This window comes from Oryza sativa, chromosome 3 (assembly GCF_034140825.1).
Source record: "Oryza sativa Japonica Group chromosome 3, ASM3414082v1".
Lineage (NCBI taxonomy): Eukaryota > Viridiplantae > Streptophyta > Magnoliopsida > Poales > Poaceae > Oryza > Oryza sativa.
In genome coordinates this window covers 10,940,860-10,961,977 of record NC_089037.1, presented here as the reverse complement: position 1 = coordinate 10,961,977, position 21,118 = coordinate 10,940,860, and the positions used below count along the sequence as shown (strand labels likewise).

Below are 21,118 nucleotides of genomic sequence, written 5' to 3'. Positions count from 1 at the left end.
ATACTATTAAACTTGCTATGAGAAAGATCACATGCGATTGTCAGGCATTTCGGATTCTTATTTCTCTTGGGATTTGGGATAAAAAAGAGTACACTTAACGGTTAAACTTGTAGAAAACTTATTATAAAACTATATTTTTTTACAACTTTAACCATAATTTATGATTGTTCTGAAATTTTCTTTAAAAAAACAAGTCTTAAGTTTTGTAATATGTTCAAACGTGGAGCGTACAGTTCGTTTGAAAGTAAATGTATAACTGATGTACAACTCTTATTTTTATTCAGTACTACTCTATTTCATATTACCTGTAGTAATCAATATAAACTGTTATAGCAACTTAAAAGTCATTCGAAATAGCTTTTTTTATTTCCATCAATGTTTGTACAGGGCTTTTGGTTCCGATCCACAATTCATATTGCTCCATTTCTTCCTCTTATTATATGATAGCTCACTTCAGCAAGCTTATGCCTCTGTGACCATAATAGACATTAAGGTTTTATATCATGGTCTCTTGTAAGAGTTAACCATGGTCTCTAATTTTATATAACAAAAACTCATGTAGCTGTGGTGGATTGGGTGCATCAATGCAACGAGGTAACCATTTGGGAGACAATAATCGAATGGTTATGAGGCAGCAAGAGGAAGTGCAAGTGAATTAAAGGGCACTTAGTGAGCTCTTGGAGAAGACGATGAGGACCACATGGCTATTTTATGGGGGACATGCAATTTGAAATTTAAAAGTTATTGCTAGTGCATAGAGGCTGTCAAGACATAGTTGCCACCCTATTATGTTGAGCATGTGGTGGTATTTGTTGGATGTAAGATGTGGAGATAGGTTAAGTTTAGGGCATTACAAAGTTGAGGGGAACCTAGATGGTTGGATCTTACTCCAATGATAAGAAACCAGTATTGGGGTATCACTATTATAGAACATGCATGCATCGCTATTATTTGGAGAGACATCAATTAGAAGTTTTTGAAAAAGTTGGTCACTTTTCCCATTACTTGCACTATTGAAAAGGTTAAACAATAAACTACGCTAACCTAAACACAAAAATAAATTGATAACTAGTAAATACAATCATAGAATTACAAGTAAAAGTATCCAAAGTTAGATAGAGAACAACATAAAACCATATACAATGATAAAGCTTTAGTTAAAATGGGCTAAAACTGCAGATTGCATAGCTCTGATTTTAGGCTTGGAAATGTTTAGTTTTAGATGACTGTTAAATTACTCTCTTTATTTTATATTATAAGTCGCTTTGATTTTTTTTCTAATTAAACTTAAATACGTTTGATTAAGTTTATAGAAATACTCAGTAGCATATTCAGCATAAAAGAAATATATTATCAAAATATATCTAATGTTAGATTCAATGAAATAAATTTGGTGTTCTAGATATTGTTAAATTTTTCTATAAGCTTGATTAAACATCAAAATATTTTACTAATAAAAAGTTAAAAGCGATTTATAATATAATATGAAATGAAGGGTGTATCAAATCAAATACCACGAGAACACATTACACAATCTAAGCTAACTGAAGTTTATACAATGTTCACACACTTTATTTATTTCTCCACTCTTGTACCTCGCAACAAGCTATACTTTTTACTACACAATCAAAACAGGAATATGGATCGTAAAATCAACAACAGTATTAACGTACAGTAGCTAGATCACACCATACAAACCGAAGACACGCATGTGGCAACAATCATAAGTCAAGTACACAATGTAGAGTTTCATATGTTTTCGTAGCCCTGCAGCATACTGACCGGATCCATGACCGAGTCTGGCTGGAAGTACAGCATCTCGATCTGTGGCGGCAGCGGCGGCAGCAGCGGCGGTGGCGAGAGCGGCGTCATCCCCAGGTCGCCGCCGTAGAGCTGCACGAGGTGGTCGGCGACGTCGGGCACGTCGAGGGGCACGCCTGCCACCTCCCCGAGCAGGCGGAGCTGCGAGGCGCGGAGCTGGAGCGCGCTGCACAGCTCGCGCGCGTGCGCGGCGAGCACCCGGTTCTCCTGCTCGACCAGGCGGCACCGCTGCAGCACGGCGCCGGCGCCGGCGCGCATGGCGTCGTTCTCCCGCCGGAGCTGCTCCGCCTCCACGGCCAGCCCGTCCACGTACTGCTGCTTCTTTATGCGGGACCTCTGCGCCGACAGCCGGTTCGACCTCTTCCGGTTGCGCTGCCGCTCCTCCTCCTCCGCCGCCGCCGCCGCCGCCGAGCGGCGTGCGGACCCTTCCGTCGCCGGCGCAACTGACATCTTGAATGTATCACAGAGCACAAAGAGAAACTAACACTCACCGTGGAACACCGATCGAACACGTACTAGGCAGAAATATTTCGTGCTCCAAGTTGGGCAATCGCGTGCAGGAACAAGGCGATACTAGGAAAGGAACAAGCTAGAACACATTTAGTAGAATATATATTTTTTTGGATCAAACAAAGCTTCAGTTTTTGGTCCTTAGTTTCAGCGAAGATGGATCGTGCACGAAGCTTTGTTTGATCAGGTTTGGAGAGGAAGCGGATGAGGCGAATCAGGAAATCACGTAGAAGAAGTAGAGGAACACGACGGAGAGCGAGTGGAGGTAGCAGAAGTGGAGGCTAGCCTCCGTGATCGACATGGATGCGGCTGAACCCGGCGAACAAGAAGCCACAGGGAGTTCGTCGTCGATCCTTCAAATCAAGAACTACACGGAGTGAAAGGATCGAAGAAGAAGCAACCAAGATCGGTTGATCGATCGAGAAGCTCAGCTAGCTGAATCGATCGAGCCAACCGGGAGGAGAATAATTCATGGTGCTATGTAATCTATAACCTGACCAAAGAGGCTAGCTAGAGCTAGGAGGACGAACAGATCGAAAGGGAGGGAGGAATGGGGAAGCAGAAGAGTAGTAGTGGTGCTTAGGTTTGCGAAGTTGATTGTGGTTTTGCGGATACACAAGATTGTGTGGGGGAGAGGGGATGATCAATGAATACTTATATATGTGCATTGACTAGTACTGGAGCTAGTACTGTCTAATATAGTTCAATTACGTGTGCACCGACTAGTATCTTTTTGGAAAAAAAAAGTTCATCTTTTGCTCTAATCAACTCGGTTGGTTAAGTGAAATGAAGGTTTTATTGATTTTACCGCGCAGATCTGAAATTTCCAGAGATGAGAAAGAAGATTCGAGTGAAATTTCCATAACACAACAAGAGAGGGGCTTCGTTTTCCTCCCCTTATGATGTGTTTTCACGGCTGCTCTGAGATATTCTTTTTTCGATCCACAAACGGACAAGGCATCATGCACATAGGTTAGTAATTAACTCCAGCAATGGCAGCAAAGACGTATTAAGGGAAGCATTGCCACATTGACACTCTCTTCTTCTTTTGTTGTCTGACCAGAAGCGAGCCGGCAGCTGCGCAGCTTAACCAGCAGCGTCAGCACGCATGCTTTCAGCAGGATGAAGATTGCAGAGTTTCAGAAAGAGACAGACAGCGCTGGCATATTCAGAAAAATAAATTCAGAATTCAGAACGCGTTTCCTCCTGTGCCGATCGATCGATGACTTCGTCGCGGTGAAGTTAGCCCCGATTGGTCGCTCTAGCTTCTGGGAAGCAGCCCAGGGCAAAAGATCCAAGGAGTATGACGAATCAATTAACGGCTAATCTAGCACTTATTTGTCATTTTTCACTCTCTCTCTCTCTCTCTCTCTCTCTCCGACGTAGCAATGTTAGGACAGGTGGCCACTGCGTTTGCTCCAACCTGAATATTCGGTTGTGAGATTCAGATGTCCTAGTTGCTTCTGTTAATTAGAGTATGGCGTCACCGCCACGAGATAACATTAACAAAACTGCGTGGCCAATGCCCAAATAGTTTTTACCTGAAGGGTGAGGAAAGAAACAGTACATGTCATTTTCGATTAGTAGGGCACCACTTCGCCGTGACATGGCTGGCAAGTTGCTTATGTGCTAAGGGAAACAGAAGTACCAAATGTTTGTACTTATGCATGTACAGTTGAAGACCCTGATTAGCCAAAAAAAAGTGTGTAATTTGAGATCGATTAGCTGAAGGTAATTGCTTGCTAATGTGTAATCATGTTGCCTCATGTGATCGACTCGTGTCTTCTGCTCCTGGTAGCCTGGACGCTGATGCTGTTGGGGATGAAAGGTTGAGCTCTGATTGAAGCTTTTGGAGGCTCAATTCGTGCGACCTTGTCGGAGCAAATATGTTCTTCTAAGAGAAAGTGAAGTGTAACTTTGTTTATGATCCACTGAACTTTGTCTAGTTGATGTGTGCTTTGGCTGCATGCTTGCAGATATTAAAGGTCTCTCTCGCTGACGAATTAGCTGACTTTGGAGCTAATTTACTCATGACCATGCATATATAGCATATCAGTGTGTACCTTTCAGTTTCCTTCTACTTAATTGGTTCCAACAAAGCAGAGGTGATTAGATGACCTATAAATTTATCTCTTCTTTTTCCAAGATGACATGAACTTCACCTTTGCCCCAGCACTTGTTTACCGAACTACCGTGACGTCGCGAATGATGTAAATTGGCATCCTTGCGTGGATTCGTATGATCTTATTAATACTTATATTACACAGTAAAACATCTCACTGTCAATGAGGGGCCCAAGGAGAAGCAGAAGAAGATTCTTTCTAAACTACTAGTTGGGTGTTCATTGTAACGGAAAAAACCACGTCGAGTGAAATGATGTTAAATAAGTGTAAATTGACTGTATAAAAACCTTAATATAGTACTAATAATAATTATATAACATATTTATAATTTTCACATCTTTATAGTATTAACATGTTAGTACCATATAAGTAGTAATAGCTAAATGCACGTGCTTTGTTATGGATAAAAGAAAACATATAAATGTGTTGCCTATCTTTTTTTTTTGTTATAGGGAATATTCATCGTACTCTAATTTTTTAATGTGACTATCCATTTAGATTTGATCTTTTTTAATATTAAAAAAATTAGGGTTAACTTTTAAAATTTACAATGGAAGTACGTAGGGTGTTACTCTTGCTACCATCAGGATAGATCTGTCCCCTTCCTCGGTTTCCCCCCACATATGGGATATTTTAAGAAATAAACGTCTTTCTTCATAGCAGGGTCGGGGGAAAGAATGGAAAAGACGATTTCACTATATTTCTTACCGGGAACAGGGCCTATCACAAGAATATTTTTTTATTGGGACGATAACTCTGAAAAGAGAGATTTCCTGTCTTTTCTTTCAACTCAGGAGAAATACGGTCGGGCGGCGCTAATTCGAATCCCTCGGGCAAAAAAACTACAGTTACCGCCATAGACAATGATTCATTTGTGAATGCTAAATAGTAGTTGCCCATAAGAAGATCCATTATTGGGTGAATGGAGAATGGATCCAAGGGGCTCGCCAAATCAGTTACTGGTCCTAAAGAATTTGTGCTTTCCGCATCTGATAAATAATTTGGTCTCTCATAGGTCACAGCATCAGCCAATAAATCCTGTGTCAACGGCTTAGGTTGGTTTACCGATGAGCCCGACGAGGAGAGCCTTTCACTCCCCACTGGGCTTGGGCTCCCTGCGTCATTCCCATTGGCTGGGGCAGGTCCATCTCCCTCTTTCTCTAAAAGCTCTACAGCGCGAATAAGCCCTATGTATGGGCTCTGCGCTATTGTATCCAGATTTTTACTTGCGAAAAAATCCTCTATTTCCTGCTCTATACTTTTATCAAACTGGAGTCCCATAGCAAATACATATTTTTATGCTCCCTCTACTTCAATGAAAGCTCCTCCTACTACTCCCCCTTATCCTTCTCACTCGTCGTTTCATTGGTCTTTTATATACCCATTTTCATTCCATTTGGACCCCTAGCAAATTCGAACTTTCGTTGAAATTGTCTCTATTCATATGTATGAAATACATATATGAAATACGTATGTGGAGTTCCCGAGAATTTCATGTGATTTAGTAAACAAAATATAGATTCCATAATTGCTAGATCGATCTGTAGGGATTGATGAAGAGTGAGCTGATAATGGAATTTTTCTTCGATAAACAGGAAACTTAAGATTAAGATGCTCCGGAATGGAAATGAGGGAATGTCCACAATACCCGGATTTAGTCAGATCCAATTCGAGGGATTTTGTAGGTTCATTAATCAAGGTTTGGCAGAAGAACTTGAGAAGTTTCCAACAATTAAAGATCCAGATCACGGAATGGATACGAAATCTAGAGGCGGCAGGTAAACTAGGGAAACAGAAACTATTGTTTTTGGTGAATTATCAGTGTGCAGATGAATTTCATCCACTGCTATTGAAGAAGCTTTTAGAGGGATATCTTGTCTTGTCGGGCTAAGAGCTCTTATCTCTTTCTTTTCCCACGGTAACTAGAGATTGAATAATAGAAGCCAGATTCAATAATAGAAGCCAGATTCAATATCATAAGAAAATAGAGATTGTAGCGTAGAGTCAGGCTATCCCATGTTTGCAATAACAGCTTTGGGATCTTTCCTGTTAATGATGAATAGCTTGCCTCAACAGAGAATCAGAATTCTTTTTATTCGGTATAACAACCTTAAAAACGAATCGATCTAGATGCCCCGCTCTTGCCATCTTTGATGGAATTGAATCATCAACTGACTTACTTGAGGAATAAAAAAATATGCAGCTTTCGATTCTTGTCTATCGGATTCTATTGAGAAGAAGGGACAACCATCCATCCTCCCCGAAACTAGTTTAGTGCCTGAACGAGATTGGTGGCACTTATGACGAGAAAACAAACTCTTTCTTCTGTTCAAAAGCTAGTAGTGCCATAGTGCCAATCTACTCCGAAGAACAAGCTTCTTTGCAAAACTACTTTCTTCTACGGAGCTACCTCCGTCTCACTCTTGTACCGAATGCTACCTGGCATAACATCCTTACTTAAATATCTTCCGCTCTCCAGACTTCAACAGTGCCATCTTCCAGTAGGAAGAGAATCTTTTCATCCTCCCACCCAACCAAGTAGGTTTCTTTTCTATAAGAAATGCTGTCAATATTTCCTGCTAAATCCTGCTTATCCAATAAGTTTCGGATATCTATATCCTGGAGTAAGAAGGATTCACCTTCTTTTTAGTGGTGTTCCTTTAGAAAATTTGTTAACGTTAGGGCCCCCAATGAATGTTTTCACTAACACTTGTGATAAACTCATCATCAAAAGTAAATCCTCTTGTTCTTTGAGCCAATACACAGCTATCCCTACCGGATTATTATTTTCAATCAACTCTTCCAGCCCTAGATATCCTCTATCACACTCCATATGAACTAGCTTATACATGAAAGCAGGAAAAGCCAATTCATTTATTCTCTAATAATAAATTACCGATAAAGGGTAGTTGTTTCGTAGGGATAATACCCTTATTAATTGATCCTTACAGAATGGAAGTAAGCCCCTTCTTCATAAGATCAAGAAAGTACGAGCGTCTTTCGAAGATTGGAAAATCTAAGTCGTATCGAACACTATGTCCTAATAGTAAGGGATTTCTTTCAACCCGGTGGTAAGCCGGTGGTACCCGGAGAAAACGTTGCCCGAAGGAAGGGACTAAACCCATCTGTTCAATTAGTAGCCAAGTAGTACCGAAGGAGTATCTCCGAGTTAAGGAGTACCGAAGGGAAGGCAGAAAAACCAAGTGAAAGAAAGAGATCGCAATGGTCTAAGATATAGTCAGTACTGTGATGGGCCGCAAACGTAAGTTGGTTGTTAGCGCCAACTGAACTGCGTAACCAAAGCGATTCCCCTTATTGGAAGATAGGGTTAACCTATGTCAGTTCGACTCCGGCGAGTCGCCCCCCATTATTAGTTTGGCGTGCTGTCAGTTCCACGGGCCTAATATATGATATTTAGCATATACGAGTGCTGCTACAACCTCCTCTTCTATTCAATTGTATCTTTATACCTATCCTTCGATAAGGGGTAGGTAATTAGAGGGGAGAATGTTATTAAACATAGGAAAAAGTTTACATCGTGATGTGCCTCGAGATGGCCGTCTCCTGTCTCCCTGCTCGTGGGGAATCCGCTCCTGGGGCGTCGCTCTGCTGCGTCTGGCCCGTCCTCTAGGCACCTTTGGGGGGCAGGGAGTGTGACAACGTACACGCTTCCCTTTACTCCATAGGGCCTTTTCCTCAGTTGCAGGGTTTGGTGGCCCGAAATTGACTTGGCTTCGCCAAAAGGCCTCATCTCCAAAGCCTGGCTCGCGAGGCGTCCCTCTCGCTGTAGGGCGGAGCCCCCTCGCCTTGCTCTTGTGACATGCTATGTTTCCCTTCTTCCATTCTCAAGTCAAGGGTGAGTCCCATGCGTCAGTTTGTGGATCGCGGTCTCACGCACTAATCTCTACAGGTGCCCATAGTAGGCCGGCCGCCCTACCTAAACCAATCATCATATCGGTCCCTAGGCCCCATTGCTGGAAAGGCTCGGCTTCAAAACCGTACGTGGAGCTTCTGCCTCATACGACTCCTCGGCTGGTCAAACTATAGGATTACCATTCACTTAGTCAACTTATTGGATAGACGGGTCATCCACTTGACCGAGGAGAGTAAGGTTCGTCACCACAGTCCCGAGAAGAATGGAACGCTGCTTCGCTCTGCTGGATGCGTCGGATCCCATATAAGAAGCTCGCTCTTTACCCGATCATTCAAACATTTTGTGGGCGGCGCGCCTGCTCTATTGTTGCGTAGCAATAGAAGCCTGCTCATGCTGCTTCGGCGGATAGATTCACTGCCACCACTACTACAATGTTCTTCTAAAAGAGTTTCTAAAAGAGTATAGATATATCTTTCTCAGTTCCGAGGGGGTGAGCCGGTGAGTACTTCATCTTCATGTATTAGTCCATCTGGTTTGATGGGCTCCGAGATGGGCCAAATCTCACCTCAATCTCTCCAGGCCCAAGCTCAAGACAACACATGACAAGAGGCTCCATGTCATTGCTGGCCTGACCCGTTTCCAAGTGAGATTAGGCAGTGCCCGTTTTCTCGTACCGATCGATGTTCAGACTTCAGAGTCGAGATAATCACAAGAGAAGAATCAGCTGATATGTCTGATTCTTTTTTTACGATTTTTTTGGATTCTCTAAAAAGGGAAACAATTTTGGAGCTGTCCGTGGTCTTAAGAAAAGAAAGGTTCTTACAAAAATTTGGGCCTGTCGACCAGAATGTTGTACCACTACTGCATGCCAGAAGAACCTGACGATGTCTTGCTGAGTTGCTCTATCTTGAAATCAAGGGAAAGTACGAATGCCTTTGCCTCGTGCTTCTCTTTTGCATCTATCCCTTTCTTTCTTTGTGATTTTTATTTTTCTTTTTGAACGAAGCTATCCCTTACTTTGTCCAAATGACAAAAAAAAGGCTTTGTTGGACCATTTCAAGTTCTCGGTAATCTTCCGAGAAATCCAATTTCACAAGAGACTACATCCAGAATCACACTAGTGTATATATATATAACTCAAATGCATAATTTGGAGCACAGTAATTTGCTAGAAAAAACTGTCAAATCGCTCTAAACAATCTGAAGAAATCAACCCGCGCGCGGATACAGAGATCAACGGCCGGCAAAAAGGTTTCTCGTCGACGAAACCGCCGCGGCCGCCCCGAAGCTATCGGGCGGCACCGCCGCAATGCTGCGCGCCGCGGCCGCCACCACCGCCGGGTTCCTCCCGCCGCGTCTGGCCGCCGAGACGGCGCCCGCGGCAAGGGTTGTGGCGGCGGCGGGTGCCGAGGTGAGGTCGTCGCCGCTCCTCAGGGCTCTAGGGGTGCCGAGAGGCGGCGCCGGCATTGGGAGCGCCACGCCGGGGAGGAGGATGTACTTCGCCTCCGGCTCCGACTCCTCCGGAAGCGCCGCCGACAGCGACTCGGAGGCGTCGTCCGCCGCTGGCGCTGGGGAGGAGGAGAGCGAGGGCAACAGGTCGTCCTCCGCTGTCGCTCCCGCCATTATCCGACCCGAGGACTGCCACACGGTGCGCTCTCTCTCTCTCGCTAAAAATTTGATCAGCATTGTGTTGTTCTGGTGTCTGTTCGGATTATTTGCTAAGGAGTTTGTGGGGTTTGAACTTAGCCTAAGCCTGGAAGTAGCTTAATGGGAATTCAACCAGATTAGATTATCCTTTGAAACTTCTCGCGTTCTAGTGCTGAAAAAGGTATTTGGAAAACAGTATGTTTTTAGTGGGGTATGGAGGGAATGAGGAGCTGGCTGTCCAGAGAAACCTTCTGGATCCTTTCTATTCTATCTATGAGCACTAATGCTCTGGGAATTGGAAACATCAGAATTCAGAACATGTATGTATTGCTATTGAGTGAGTTTTACCAAATTTCTATTGTGCCATTTGGGTGAAATGTGTAGTGAGATTTTCAGCTTTGATGTGATGTTGTGACTTTAAGCATAACTTATATTTTTGCACATTTGCACTAATTTTTTTAATAAGATTAATGTTCAAACGTCATGTCCAAAAAACAACAGTGTCATATATTTTAAAATGGAGGGGGTATTTGTTTAGGGGTTGTTGCTGTGAACTTGCTCAATTCGCATGGCATTCAGCTCACATGGGTGGAGGTCTAGCAACAAGATTTGTACAAATTGAACTTTGATGTTTATTTAACTCGTTGAGAACTTGTTGCTATTTTTAAATTTTTATCTCTGTTCCACCTGGTATGGGTCTATTCTAATAATGCGACGTTGAGATTAGGCTTTGTGCGTCTTTGACACAACTGCCGGTTTATCCATTATCTTAAAACTTAACTCAATTTGCATGCCGAGAACAGAGAGTGGCAACTTGCCTCTCTAAAAGGCTCAGGAAGTTGAAGCCCTACCTACAACAAATATTATTTTTTGTAGCAACATGTTACTATATCTAGAAGGATCTTTTTTCCCCTATACAATGGATAATTCGTCGCCTGCTTATTTTAGATCATTCGCATTACTTCATTTCTTCAAGTTGTCACTTTTGGTTTCAGATGAGTATATTTAGTTTAGCCTGTCATTTAACATAAAAATGCAATATATATACTCACACTGATGAACATACTATTCATGTGAGATCCATTTAGTATGATGTGACTCGGTTAATCATCTAGGTCTCTCTCTCTCTCTCTCTCTCTCTCTCTCTCTGGTGATTCAGTTAATCATCTACTTCCCAACTACAGGTCATAGCTTTGCCTTTGCCACATCAGCCACTATTTCCAGGATTTTTTATGGCAATGTCTGTAAAGGTATCTTACCGAACTATTTACAATCACTCAATGAGCATATCACTTTCCCAATTTTATTTGCTTTAGTGCTGCGATTTTTGTTCCTTTCTGCTACTAATAATTTATCATATTTTCCCCCTCAGGATCCGAAGTTGTTGAAAGCTTTAGTTGAAAACCACAAAAGATCTTTCCCATATGCTGGGGCCTTTCTTGTCAAGAATGAGGAAGATACTGACAGTAACACTGTCACACGTTCAGATCCAAAGAAAAGCATTCATGGTCTGAAAGGGAAAGAATTATTGAAGCATCTTCATGAAATTGGCACTCTTGCTAAGGTATTTAGCTATTTACCTGGGCTTGGGGGTAGCATAGAAACTTTCATTGCATCAATCTCAAACTGTTCTGTCTGTCATTCCATGTAGATAACAAGCATTCAAGGAGATCAGGTGTTGCTACTTGGTCACTGCCGTTTACGGATAACTGAAATGGTTAGATACCTTGGACTGCATGCTATTCAGTTTCTCTTGAATCTTTTGAATTTTTTTTTGAGTTTTTTTTGTCAAAGAATGCAGGTTGAGGAGGACCCACTTACAGTTAAAGTTGACCATCTAAAGGTACATATGCCATCACTATTATTTTCTTCTCTGTCTGTCTTCCACTGTACATATTTCAATCCTACCAAACCCCTGCCAAACTCCTTCCCTCTCAAAACAGGATTTTATTTCATTGTGTGCCTGTGTTTAAATTACAATAATATACCATAAAAGGTTGAACATATGTCACATTTGCTTTCTTGAAGTGTAAGAGGAAATGATCTTTTAGTTCAATAATTCTTATTTCTGTTGAAGTTGGAAATATCAGCTGCTTCCAGAAACAATACAAGTATTACAGTCTAGTAAAAAGTGGTTGCATTTATTTTCTAACTTTTGGCTTGATTTGATTTTAAGCCACTGTGTAATAACTTTTCATACCTGAACTGCAGCACACATTTCAGATTATATGACTTTAACTAAATTGAATACATTTTGCAAATCTTGTCCTTGATTTATACCACCTTTCAGTACCAGCTGAAAATATTTAGTGTACAATTGCTTTGCACTGTTGAGAAGCCTTTGATTATGATCTCTTCATACTAGCGGAGCTTCTGCAGGAAAAGCCTTACGATAAAGACAATGATTCCATAAAGGCAATATATTTCGAACTTCTATCGACTTTAAGGGATGTTCTAAAAACAAGTTCCCTTTGGAAGGATCATGCTCAAATCTACACCCAGGTTGCCTTACTATTTTTAACTCCTTTAGTGTACATCTGAATCTTTCTTATCTATTTGCATGTAAACTCTGTTTGAAATCTACTTAAATATTTCTACTGTAATGATTAATTTTACACCATCTATTCACTGAACTTAAAACTTTGTGTTTCAGCGTGGTATATCATTGTGTTATCATTTACTTTGGGTACATGTCACTTGCAATTCTTAACGTCATTATTCCATCATTAAGTTCTGAATGTGCAAACAATATTTGATCAGCACCTACTATAGCTTTCTTATCCATCAATCCGATGGCAAATGTGCATTTTTTCCACACTCATTACCTTACTAACCTACTTATCATTGCTGGTCTATGAATTATACCAACATGACTCTATACCATGATCCTTGTTTAGTCTAAAAAAATATCTTTGGATAATCTATCTCTCGTTCTATTTTCACATGTATTTAAGTCTTTCTTCTGTTGTTTCAGCATATGGTTGATTTCAACTACCAAAGACTAGCAGATTTTGGCGCTGCTATTTCAGTCACCAACAAGTTGCTATGCCAGGGAGTTCTTGAGGAACTAGATGTAAGAGTTATCTCAGAGTATCCTTTCTACTGTATCTGGAGGGGGGGGGGGGGGTTCGGAAAAAAAAATTGAATCCTGGGAACGCCCTTTTAAATAATACCATATTCAAATATTGCTTTAGTTTCATCTGGTAATTTTATTAATGAGCATTTGCTGGCGTGCTTTTTTTGGTTACCCTACATTGTAATCCAAATTACTTGTCCCTTTTTGGAGCAGGTGTCTAAGCGTTTGATGTTGACCCTTGAATTAGTAAAGAGGGAATTGGAGATTACTAAGTTGCAGGTACTTTTTTTTCTGTGAGAAGTCGCAGGTACTTGGTAGTGTTGATATCTTAACTTATGCCATATTCCTTCAAGTGCATTTTTGATATATAAGATTACCCGCATCACAGCAATCCATAGCAAAAGCAATTGAAGAAAAAGTAACTGGCGAGCAGCGCCGCTACTTATTGAATGAGCAACTTAAAGCAATCAAGAAGGTAATGCAATCACTTCTACTGAATGTTCATATGCTTTCGATATAAAGAATTCAAGATGATATTGTATTGAGTTTTGTACAGTACCTAGGGTTTCCCATACTGTTGGTTACTGTGGCAACCGGGCTTACCGCTGTCGGTAACGGTAAGGGCCGGTAACCCTACAAAGCTCAAAAAAATATTTGGTAAATCTTGTCCAGTTTTTCACAGTTGAGCATGGTAACCCCTCCCCGAACAGTAAGGGAAACCCTGAGTTATACCCTTTGTCCCAAACCATTATGTCATCACACTTTATGATATGATACTTTGCCTGTCAACTGTTGCAAAATTTCGCTTTCTATTTTTTTATGTTAAATAAATATAGTATTGTTCCCATTTGATTATATTTTAGTCGTTATGCTTTTCTAGTTCCACTTTTAGGTTAATTAGGCATTATTTATTCTTCCTGGTTACCCTTATGCACTGTGGTATGCAGGAGCTAGGCTTGGAGACTGATGATAAAACAGCGTTGTCAGGTTTGTTTCTGAAGTTACTGTTAGTTTTTAAGGAATTTACTCCCTTGGTTGATTTTCATAAGTCACCATTTGATTTATCCTCTGCATCTGATTTTTTCTTAAACCATTACTTGCACAATATATTTCTCCTAACTACCAAATCAAGATCAGAAGAATGTATTTTCACGGACAGATCCAACTGTATTGCCTTTATGCCACAAAACCTATATATTGTTCGACTAGTTATTGACCAAAACTTGAAATATGTAGGATTCCTTATAAAAATCAATTGAATGAGTGCATGCTAACTACATATCTGCAAGTTTTTGTTGTTCTAATGCATAGTTGAATTACCTTTTTTCTCTCGCAGAAAAATTTAGGAAAAGGATTGAATCGAGAAAAGAGAAATGCCCATCTCATATCTTACAAGTCATTGAAGAAGAGCTCACTAAACTTCAATTACTGGAAGCTAGTTCTAGCGAGTTCAGTGTTACCAGCAATTATTTAGACTGGCTAACAGTATTGCCATGGGGGGATTACAGGTATGTGTTATTTATATATTTTGTTGTTTTAGAAACTTATGGGATATATTATTTTTCCCTTATGCACTTTTTTTGTTTGTGTAAGTGATGAAAACTTTGATGTTCTTCGTGCTCAACGCATTCTTGATGAAGATCACTATGGTCTAACTGATGTAAAAGAAAGAATATTGGAGTTTATAGCAGTTGGAAAATTAAGAGGAAGCTCACAAGGTTCCATAATTCTATCCTGTTTTTATTTTCTGTGTATTTTCTATGTATTATTTATGTGTGTATGGGAGGCCTTTAGCAAGCCATTAACATCGATGCAATTGGGTCTTCAAATGCATAGTATGCTATTTTTAAGCAATATTGCCGTGGCATAGATATGAACACATTAATAATTCGAATTTTGCACCTAAATGTCATGTGCAGTCCTGTTAGAGTAAGGAGAGGTCGGGGCATATGTATTGTTCACAATTTGTACTGAATTTTGTAGCCAGCATGGCTCTTGCAGTATTCCTTTACCTGCTTTTGCATGTTACCTGTGATTAATCCATTTCCCTATCATTATCAGGTAAAATTATATGTCTCTGTGGACCACCTGGCGTTGGTAAAACTAGTATTGGACGATCAGTTGCACGTGCATTAAACCGGAAGTTCTACAGATTTTCTGTTGGGGGTTTGTCTGATATAGCAGAAATCAAGGTGCAACGCTACTATATTCACTATATGCTGTTTTTTGGACAACAACGATTGTATCTACACAGGAATTCAACCTGATTAGCATTTTGAAACAACCCTAGGGTCATCGACGGACCTATGTTGGGGCAATGCCAGGGAAGATGGTTCAGTGTCTGAAATCAGTCGGAACTTCAAATCCTCTGGTTTTGATAGATGAGATCGACAAGGTATTCATGTACATTTGTATCATTGATTCGTTTTATTTGCTTTTGTGTGGTGTAGTAATTTCCATTTTAGTTTACACTTCAACATTTATATTCAAAATTGGGGTGATTTGAGTTATATGCATGGCATCTTAGTAGTTGTCTTTTTCCTGCCTCAGCTAGGGAGAGGGTATTCTGGTGATCCAGCCAGTGCACTGTTGGAACTTCTTGATCCTGAACAGAATGCTAACTTTCTTGATCATTATCTTGATGTTCCTATTGACCTCTCCAAGGTTAGGTCACCACTCCATGAAGTGCTTACATATTACACAAGTGTGATGGCAGTTTTCCTTACAGTTTAAGATGCTCAGCGGTCACCGCTGATTCAAATTGAAATTGGTATTTCATTCTTGAAAACAACATATCAGGAGTTAGCATAAAATGACAAAGAGTATCATGCCGGGGGATAATCAGCATTCTTAATCACCAGATCATGATTGCAACCAATTTCTTGTTGATGTAGTTATACTCCCTCCGTCCCAAAATATAAAGGATTATGGATGGATTTGACACATCCACCCAAAATCCCTTATATTTCGGGACGGAGGGAGTACTAGTATGTGCCATTGGATACAAATAAGCATGTGTTATGTTAGGAATTTTGTTTGGTTTCCACTCAGCAACCTGCTTATTTCATGGGCAATTGAGCATGATTCACCTTTATCTCTGTGATAAAATAAATCTTCAATAAAGCCTGTTTTTCTTTTGAAAAACCATATTTGGTTGGGAAGACTGATTATGATTCATTGCTTGATTAGAATGACGATGCAATCCATCCTTTTTTTAGATAATGGAATTAAATCCGGCATTTGCTTCAACGAAGCTACAACCAATTATTACAATATTCTCTCAAAAAGAGCAAACACTCAAGCAATTAGAATAACATAAATAATAAATCCAACACATAAGGAGTAAACAATTATTGAAGTCTATTATATAGATGGAAGGAAGGGCCTATGACACTGGTTCCCTCGTAGTATGGTAGCTCAGTTGGATTTGGATAGAGTCTATTGGATAGGATTAGATTGGGTCCTTCCTTCCATATATGTAAAAGGATGGATTGTATCGTCATTCTAATCAAGCAATGAATCAAAATCAGTCTTCCCCAACCTAAGTCCCTCTCTCATCCCTAGTAGTCATCGCCGTCCGGCTATCCTCCTGGCGGTGTTTACCCCCTATGAACCCTAACCCATAACATTAACACATGCAACAAAACCAGAATATATATATGTATATAGGTGCATGCATGGTATTTTTATGGTATTTCTTTTTATACTACAGTCATGTTTTATTAATAGCTCATTTGTGCTTGAGTTAACTTATTATAAGCTGACACCTGTCTTGAGAAATTAGGTTCTGTTTGTTTGCACTGCAAATGTCATAGAGATGATACCAGGCCCTCTACTGGACAGGATGGAGATCATTACTATTGCCGGTTATATAACCGATGAGAAGATGCATATTGCACGGGATTACCTAGAAAAGAACACAAGGGAGGCTTGTGGCATCATGCCTGAACAGGTACCTGCTATTTTTCTGTACAAAGACATGGTTTTCTAGTGCTTTCTGTTGGCACTGCAGCAAGTGCTTCCTGTTGGGTAAAACTGAGCGGAAGAACGTGAGGTGATGTACATGATATGATTTATAGAACAAATCACAACTTAATAAATTTCTTGAAAATCAGTAAATCAAGATGTAAAAGATCGTGTGGATTCTATTTTGGACTTTGAGTTTATGGGCTTTCTTTAAGATGGAGGAGCAGCATCCAGTTAGTTTCACTGGGTCAGGCAATTTTCATCTGAGTTGAGATTAATCTTCAGTCAATTTTTATTTCTCTGTTTAATGGTCATAGAATGACATCGGGAAATATTACAGATTTGTGCTTTCCATTTAATGATGTTTATTAGACCTTTTTTACTGATGACATCTTATTACACTAATGCAGACATCTTTATAACATTTATTGAATTCATCATTGGAGCTCTGCATCATACTAATAAGAGTGATTTTATAGTTCTTGAGGAGGTACCACATTTTCTAATGTAAAATTTGGTACCTCTCGGTACATCCGGTACTAGGAGGTACGAAAATTTGCACTAAAAATTTTGGTACCTCTCAAGGACTGTAAAATTTCTCTACTAATAAAGCCACCTATAACTTGTATGATAGAAGCTTTTGAAAGAAAACCCCCGCAGAAACAACAATTACCTAAGTTTCCTCTTCATATAAAATACAGTTCCAAAATTCATATTAGTATTCTAGAGCATCTAGATAGCTTTCTGTTTCCCTTATAGTATTTCTATGTGCTGGTAATTACTTAACACAGTTCTACAATCATTCTCAGGTTGAGGTTACGGATAGTGCTCTTCTTGCTCTTATTGAAAACTATTGCCGGGAAGCCGGTGTGCGTAACCTTCAAAAACAGATTGAAAAAGTTTACCGGAAGGTAAGTGACACTTCTATCAAACAATATTGACATTTGTAGCTAATGTTTAGTGTGGAGAAGAACGGGGGCTATTTGTCTGTCTCAAGTCTCTTGACAGACCTGCAACTCACCAGTAGTTGATACCTTGATAGTATATACAAGTCTATGACTGATAAGCAGGTAGATTCTATTCTTATTTCTTAAGGTATCATCTCCCACTGTAGTCTATTATATTTACTAAGAAGAGCATATCGGTGAGTGTTGAGTGATGTGTCCTGTCCTTCTACAGCATAAGGGCACAAACTGGTCCTTTCTTGCATCCCATTGTTCTCCCCACCCTTCGGTCCACACTCCATATGCCCTGCACTTGCTATTGCCTTCCCTGTGCACACCAGTATTACCTCTGCACTCTGTTCCAATCCTGTCAAGCACCGCTTGCCTGCCATGCTAACCCTCCACAATCACTGCTGCTGTTTTTTACTGAGGCGTTGTTTCTAATGTGGTAGTGTGGCAAGCAATTTATTATATTTTAATATTCTGGAAGACCCCCAAAATGGCAAGAAAATAGCTTTTGGAAGACTCATATTTATCAAATAATGCATTCCATTATCTCGCAGCATTTATTCTACCAATGATCAGAATTGTTCATATGGATCCATTCATCCATGATAGCACTTGTGATCAGCTTTTGCTGTTCAACCTTTGCCTCTGGTGCAGATAGCTCTGCAACTTGTTCGTCAAGGGGTATCAAATGAGCCAGCTCGGGAGATCACATTGGTGGAACCAAGTGAACAACCTACTGGTGTTAGCATTGCAACAGAAGTGGAAAACAAGAGCCAGAGGGACAGTCTTGCAGAAGATGTTTCAGTGCATGTTATTCCAACTGATTTTTCTTGTGAGAAGATTAATGTAGTATCCTTAACAACCAAGTCAGAAGTAGACCACTATGAGCATCCAAAAGGAGTATCTAAAGAAACTTCTGCAGATGACAAAGCTACACCAACGAATACATCAGGCAAAATGGAGGTAATCTAACTATCTTGTATGTCAAATCTCCCCAAGTCTCTATATTAAATGCGTGAGAAGCTATTACAAATGTGCAGTGGCCAGGCTGACCTCTGGCCGCCCATGAATTTTTTGAGTGTTACAACGTTGTGCACTGAATACTGACTGAAGTCAAACTTGCTATCAGACAGGCAAGTGACAGGTTAAATGAAAGTGATGCTTTAAGTCAGAAAAAGAAGGAATTGATCTTTCATGACACTATTACTATTGGTGCGTGGTCAAGTTTTTGTGTTAAAAAAAACACGAATATTAGGGAATGACCTAATATCAAATAATTAGAAGGGGTGAGGCTTCGAACCCAGGTCGGCTAGCCCACCACCTTATGGAGCTAGCCGGAAGACCCCTAGGCATTTCTCATGGTCAAGTTTTTGTGTTAAAATTATGATATAATTCCTGTAAGAAAAGGAAGATTCATAGGCTGATAGCACAATTTCTGCTGGTTTTTATGGTGCTGACTTTTTGTTAGTTTTTGAAAGATGTCAAGTAAACTAAACCCTGGACAAACTTTGTTACCAAGGATATTTCAAGTTTGAAATGAATATATCTTAGTTAGCATAAATTCATAGACTTATGTTTCTTTGTTTCTTAGGGCTTAGTTCTAATAAACTGTTGTTTGCTATTTCTGAAGGCCAATGAACACACAGAGGAAGTAATGGAAGCACTTGTAGATGAAGCACTTGTAGACAAGACTGTGGAGAAAGTAGTTGTTGATGCATCAAATCTGGATAACTTTGTTGGGAAGGCTGTATTCCAACCAGAGCGTATATACGATCAAACTCCTGTTGGGGTAGTCATGGGTTTAGCTTGGAATGCTATGGGTGGTTCTACCTTGTATATTGAGACAGCAAAAGTTGAGGACGGCGAAAAAAAAGGTGCACTTGTGGTGACAGGCCAGCTTGGAGATGTCATGAAAGAGAGTGCTCAAATTGCACATACAATTTGCAGATCTATATTACATGAGAAAGAACCAAATAACACCTTTTTTACAAAGTCAAAGCTTCACTTACATGTTCCTGCAGGGGCTACTCCAAAGGATGGCCCCAGTGCTGGATGCACGATGGTTACATCGATGCTGTCTTTAGCCATGGGAAAGCTGGTAAAGAAAGACCTCGCAATGACTGGGGAAGTAACATTGACTGGACGAATTCTCCCAATTGGTGGGGTATGCTTCAGGCCTTCAGCCATCTTTCTTTGTGGCTTTGCCTGCCTCTTTTTTGTTGGAATTTGCATGCTATTTGTGGATGCCACTGTCTTGCATAACTTTTGGAATGCAGGGTAATGGTGTTAAGTTGTTAGTGAAAGAAATTGTTGATTCCATAGTTTGTCTTCTGTCTCCTATGTTGGCCTTTTGGATGGGACCTAAAACCTGCCTCTGTAGTTTTGGATAATATTGCTGAACCATTGGCATTTGCCGCAGGAGCAGAGTAACACCTAAGTTTACAAGTTAAAAACTGAGGTTTATAGCATGCAATCACAAATTGCCTGAATATTTTAATCAAGGCATTGGTGTACATTTTTCTGAATTTTCTTTGTCATCTGTCATGCGATTATCTTAAATGTTGCCAATATGTTCATATGATTATATGAACACTAAGTAACACGCTAATTCTTTCTATTGTGGATCTTAAACAGGTGAAGGAGAAAACCATCGCTGCCAGGAGAAGTGGGATAAAGACGATCATATTCCCAGCAGCGAACAGAAGAGATTTCGACGAGCTTGCTCCTAATGTAAAAGAAGGTCTTGAAGTCCACTTTGTTGACAAATACAGTGAAATATATGATTTAGCTTTTCCAAGTGATAGTCAGGCATTAGCAAGCTAGTGTATCGACAACGCATGCTCTACAAAGCAGTTTGCATCAAGACCAGGGTGAAGACCAGAATATGGAGTTCATTCGTTGTCGCTTGCAATTCGTTTGGCAAATTATACAGAATCTACAGAAAGAATATCTCACAAGAGCGCACTTCCCAAATATAGCTTGGCAAGTTGTACAGAATCTATAGATTGTTCCTTTTCTCCTTTTCTGTTAGTCAACTACCATGTGTAAATTCAGAAACAGTGAGAATGCATTATTTTAGACATTCTCTGAATTGTGAACAGAACACCCGTGTAGGGTCTGATGCATGTATAAAGCATTCTTTTCAGTA

The 21,118-nt window shown here is 40.2% G+C and overlaps 2 protein-coding genes across 2 annotated transcripts; one reads left to right on the top strand and one right to left on the bottom strand.

Annotated features, from left to right (window-relative positions):
- Positions 1-1,550: 1,550 nt before the first annotated feature.
- Positions 1,551-2,953, bottom strand: LOC4332602 (ocs element-binding factor 1). The gene has a single exon (XM_015776313.3). It carries the CDS (start codon positions 2,269-2,271, stop codon positions 1,750-1,752), a length of 522 nt encoding a protein of 173 aa, XP_015631799.1. The 5' UTR covers positions 2,272-2,953; the 3' UTR covers positions 1,551-1,749.
- A 6,482-nt stretch (positions 2,954-9,435) lies between these two features.
- Positions 9,436-21,118, top strand: LOC4332601 (lon protease homolog, mitochondrial). Its single transcript, XM_015773710.3, has 20 exons — positions 9,436-9,976; positions 11,160-11,225; positions 11,348-11,539; positions 11,627-11,692; positions 11,777-11,818; positions 12,355-12,477; positions 12,950-13,048; positions 13,265-13,330; positions 13,440-13,526; positions 13,999-14,038; positions 14,388-14,559; positions 14,645-14,769; positions 15,113-15,243; positions 15,342-15,446; positions 15,602-15,715; positions 16,836-17,003; positions 17,827-17,928; positions 18,625-18,933; positions 19,601-20,134; positions 20,605-21,118. Exons 1-20 carry the CDS (start codon positions 9,638-9,640, stop codon positions 20,791-20,793), a joined length of 3,069 nt encoding a protein of 1,022 aa, XP_015629196.1. The 5' UTR covers positions 9,436-9,637; the 3' UTR covers positions 20,794-21,118.

Excerpts from the sequence above, each read along its gene's own strand:
- LOC4332602 (XM_015776313.3), bottom strand. The coding sequence starts at position 2,271 with ATGTCAGTTGCGCCGGCGACGGAAGGGTCCGCACGCCGCTCGGCGGCG.
- LOC4332601 (XM_015773710.3), top strand. The coding sequence starts at position 9,638 with ATGCTGCGCGCCGCGGCCGCCACCACCGCCGGGTTCCTCCCGCCGCGT. Across the intron at positions 17,004-17,826 it reads GTGGCATCATGCCTGAACAG|GTTGAGGTTACGGATAGTGC; the intron begins GTACCTGCTATT and ends AATCATTCTCAG. Across the intron at positions 18,934-19,600 it reads ATACATCAGGCAAAATGGAG|GCCAATGAACACACAGAGGA; the intron begins GTAATCTAACTA and ends CTATTTCTGAAG.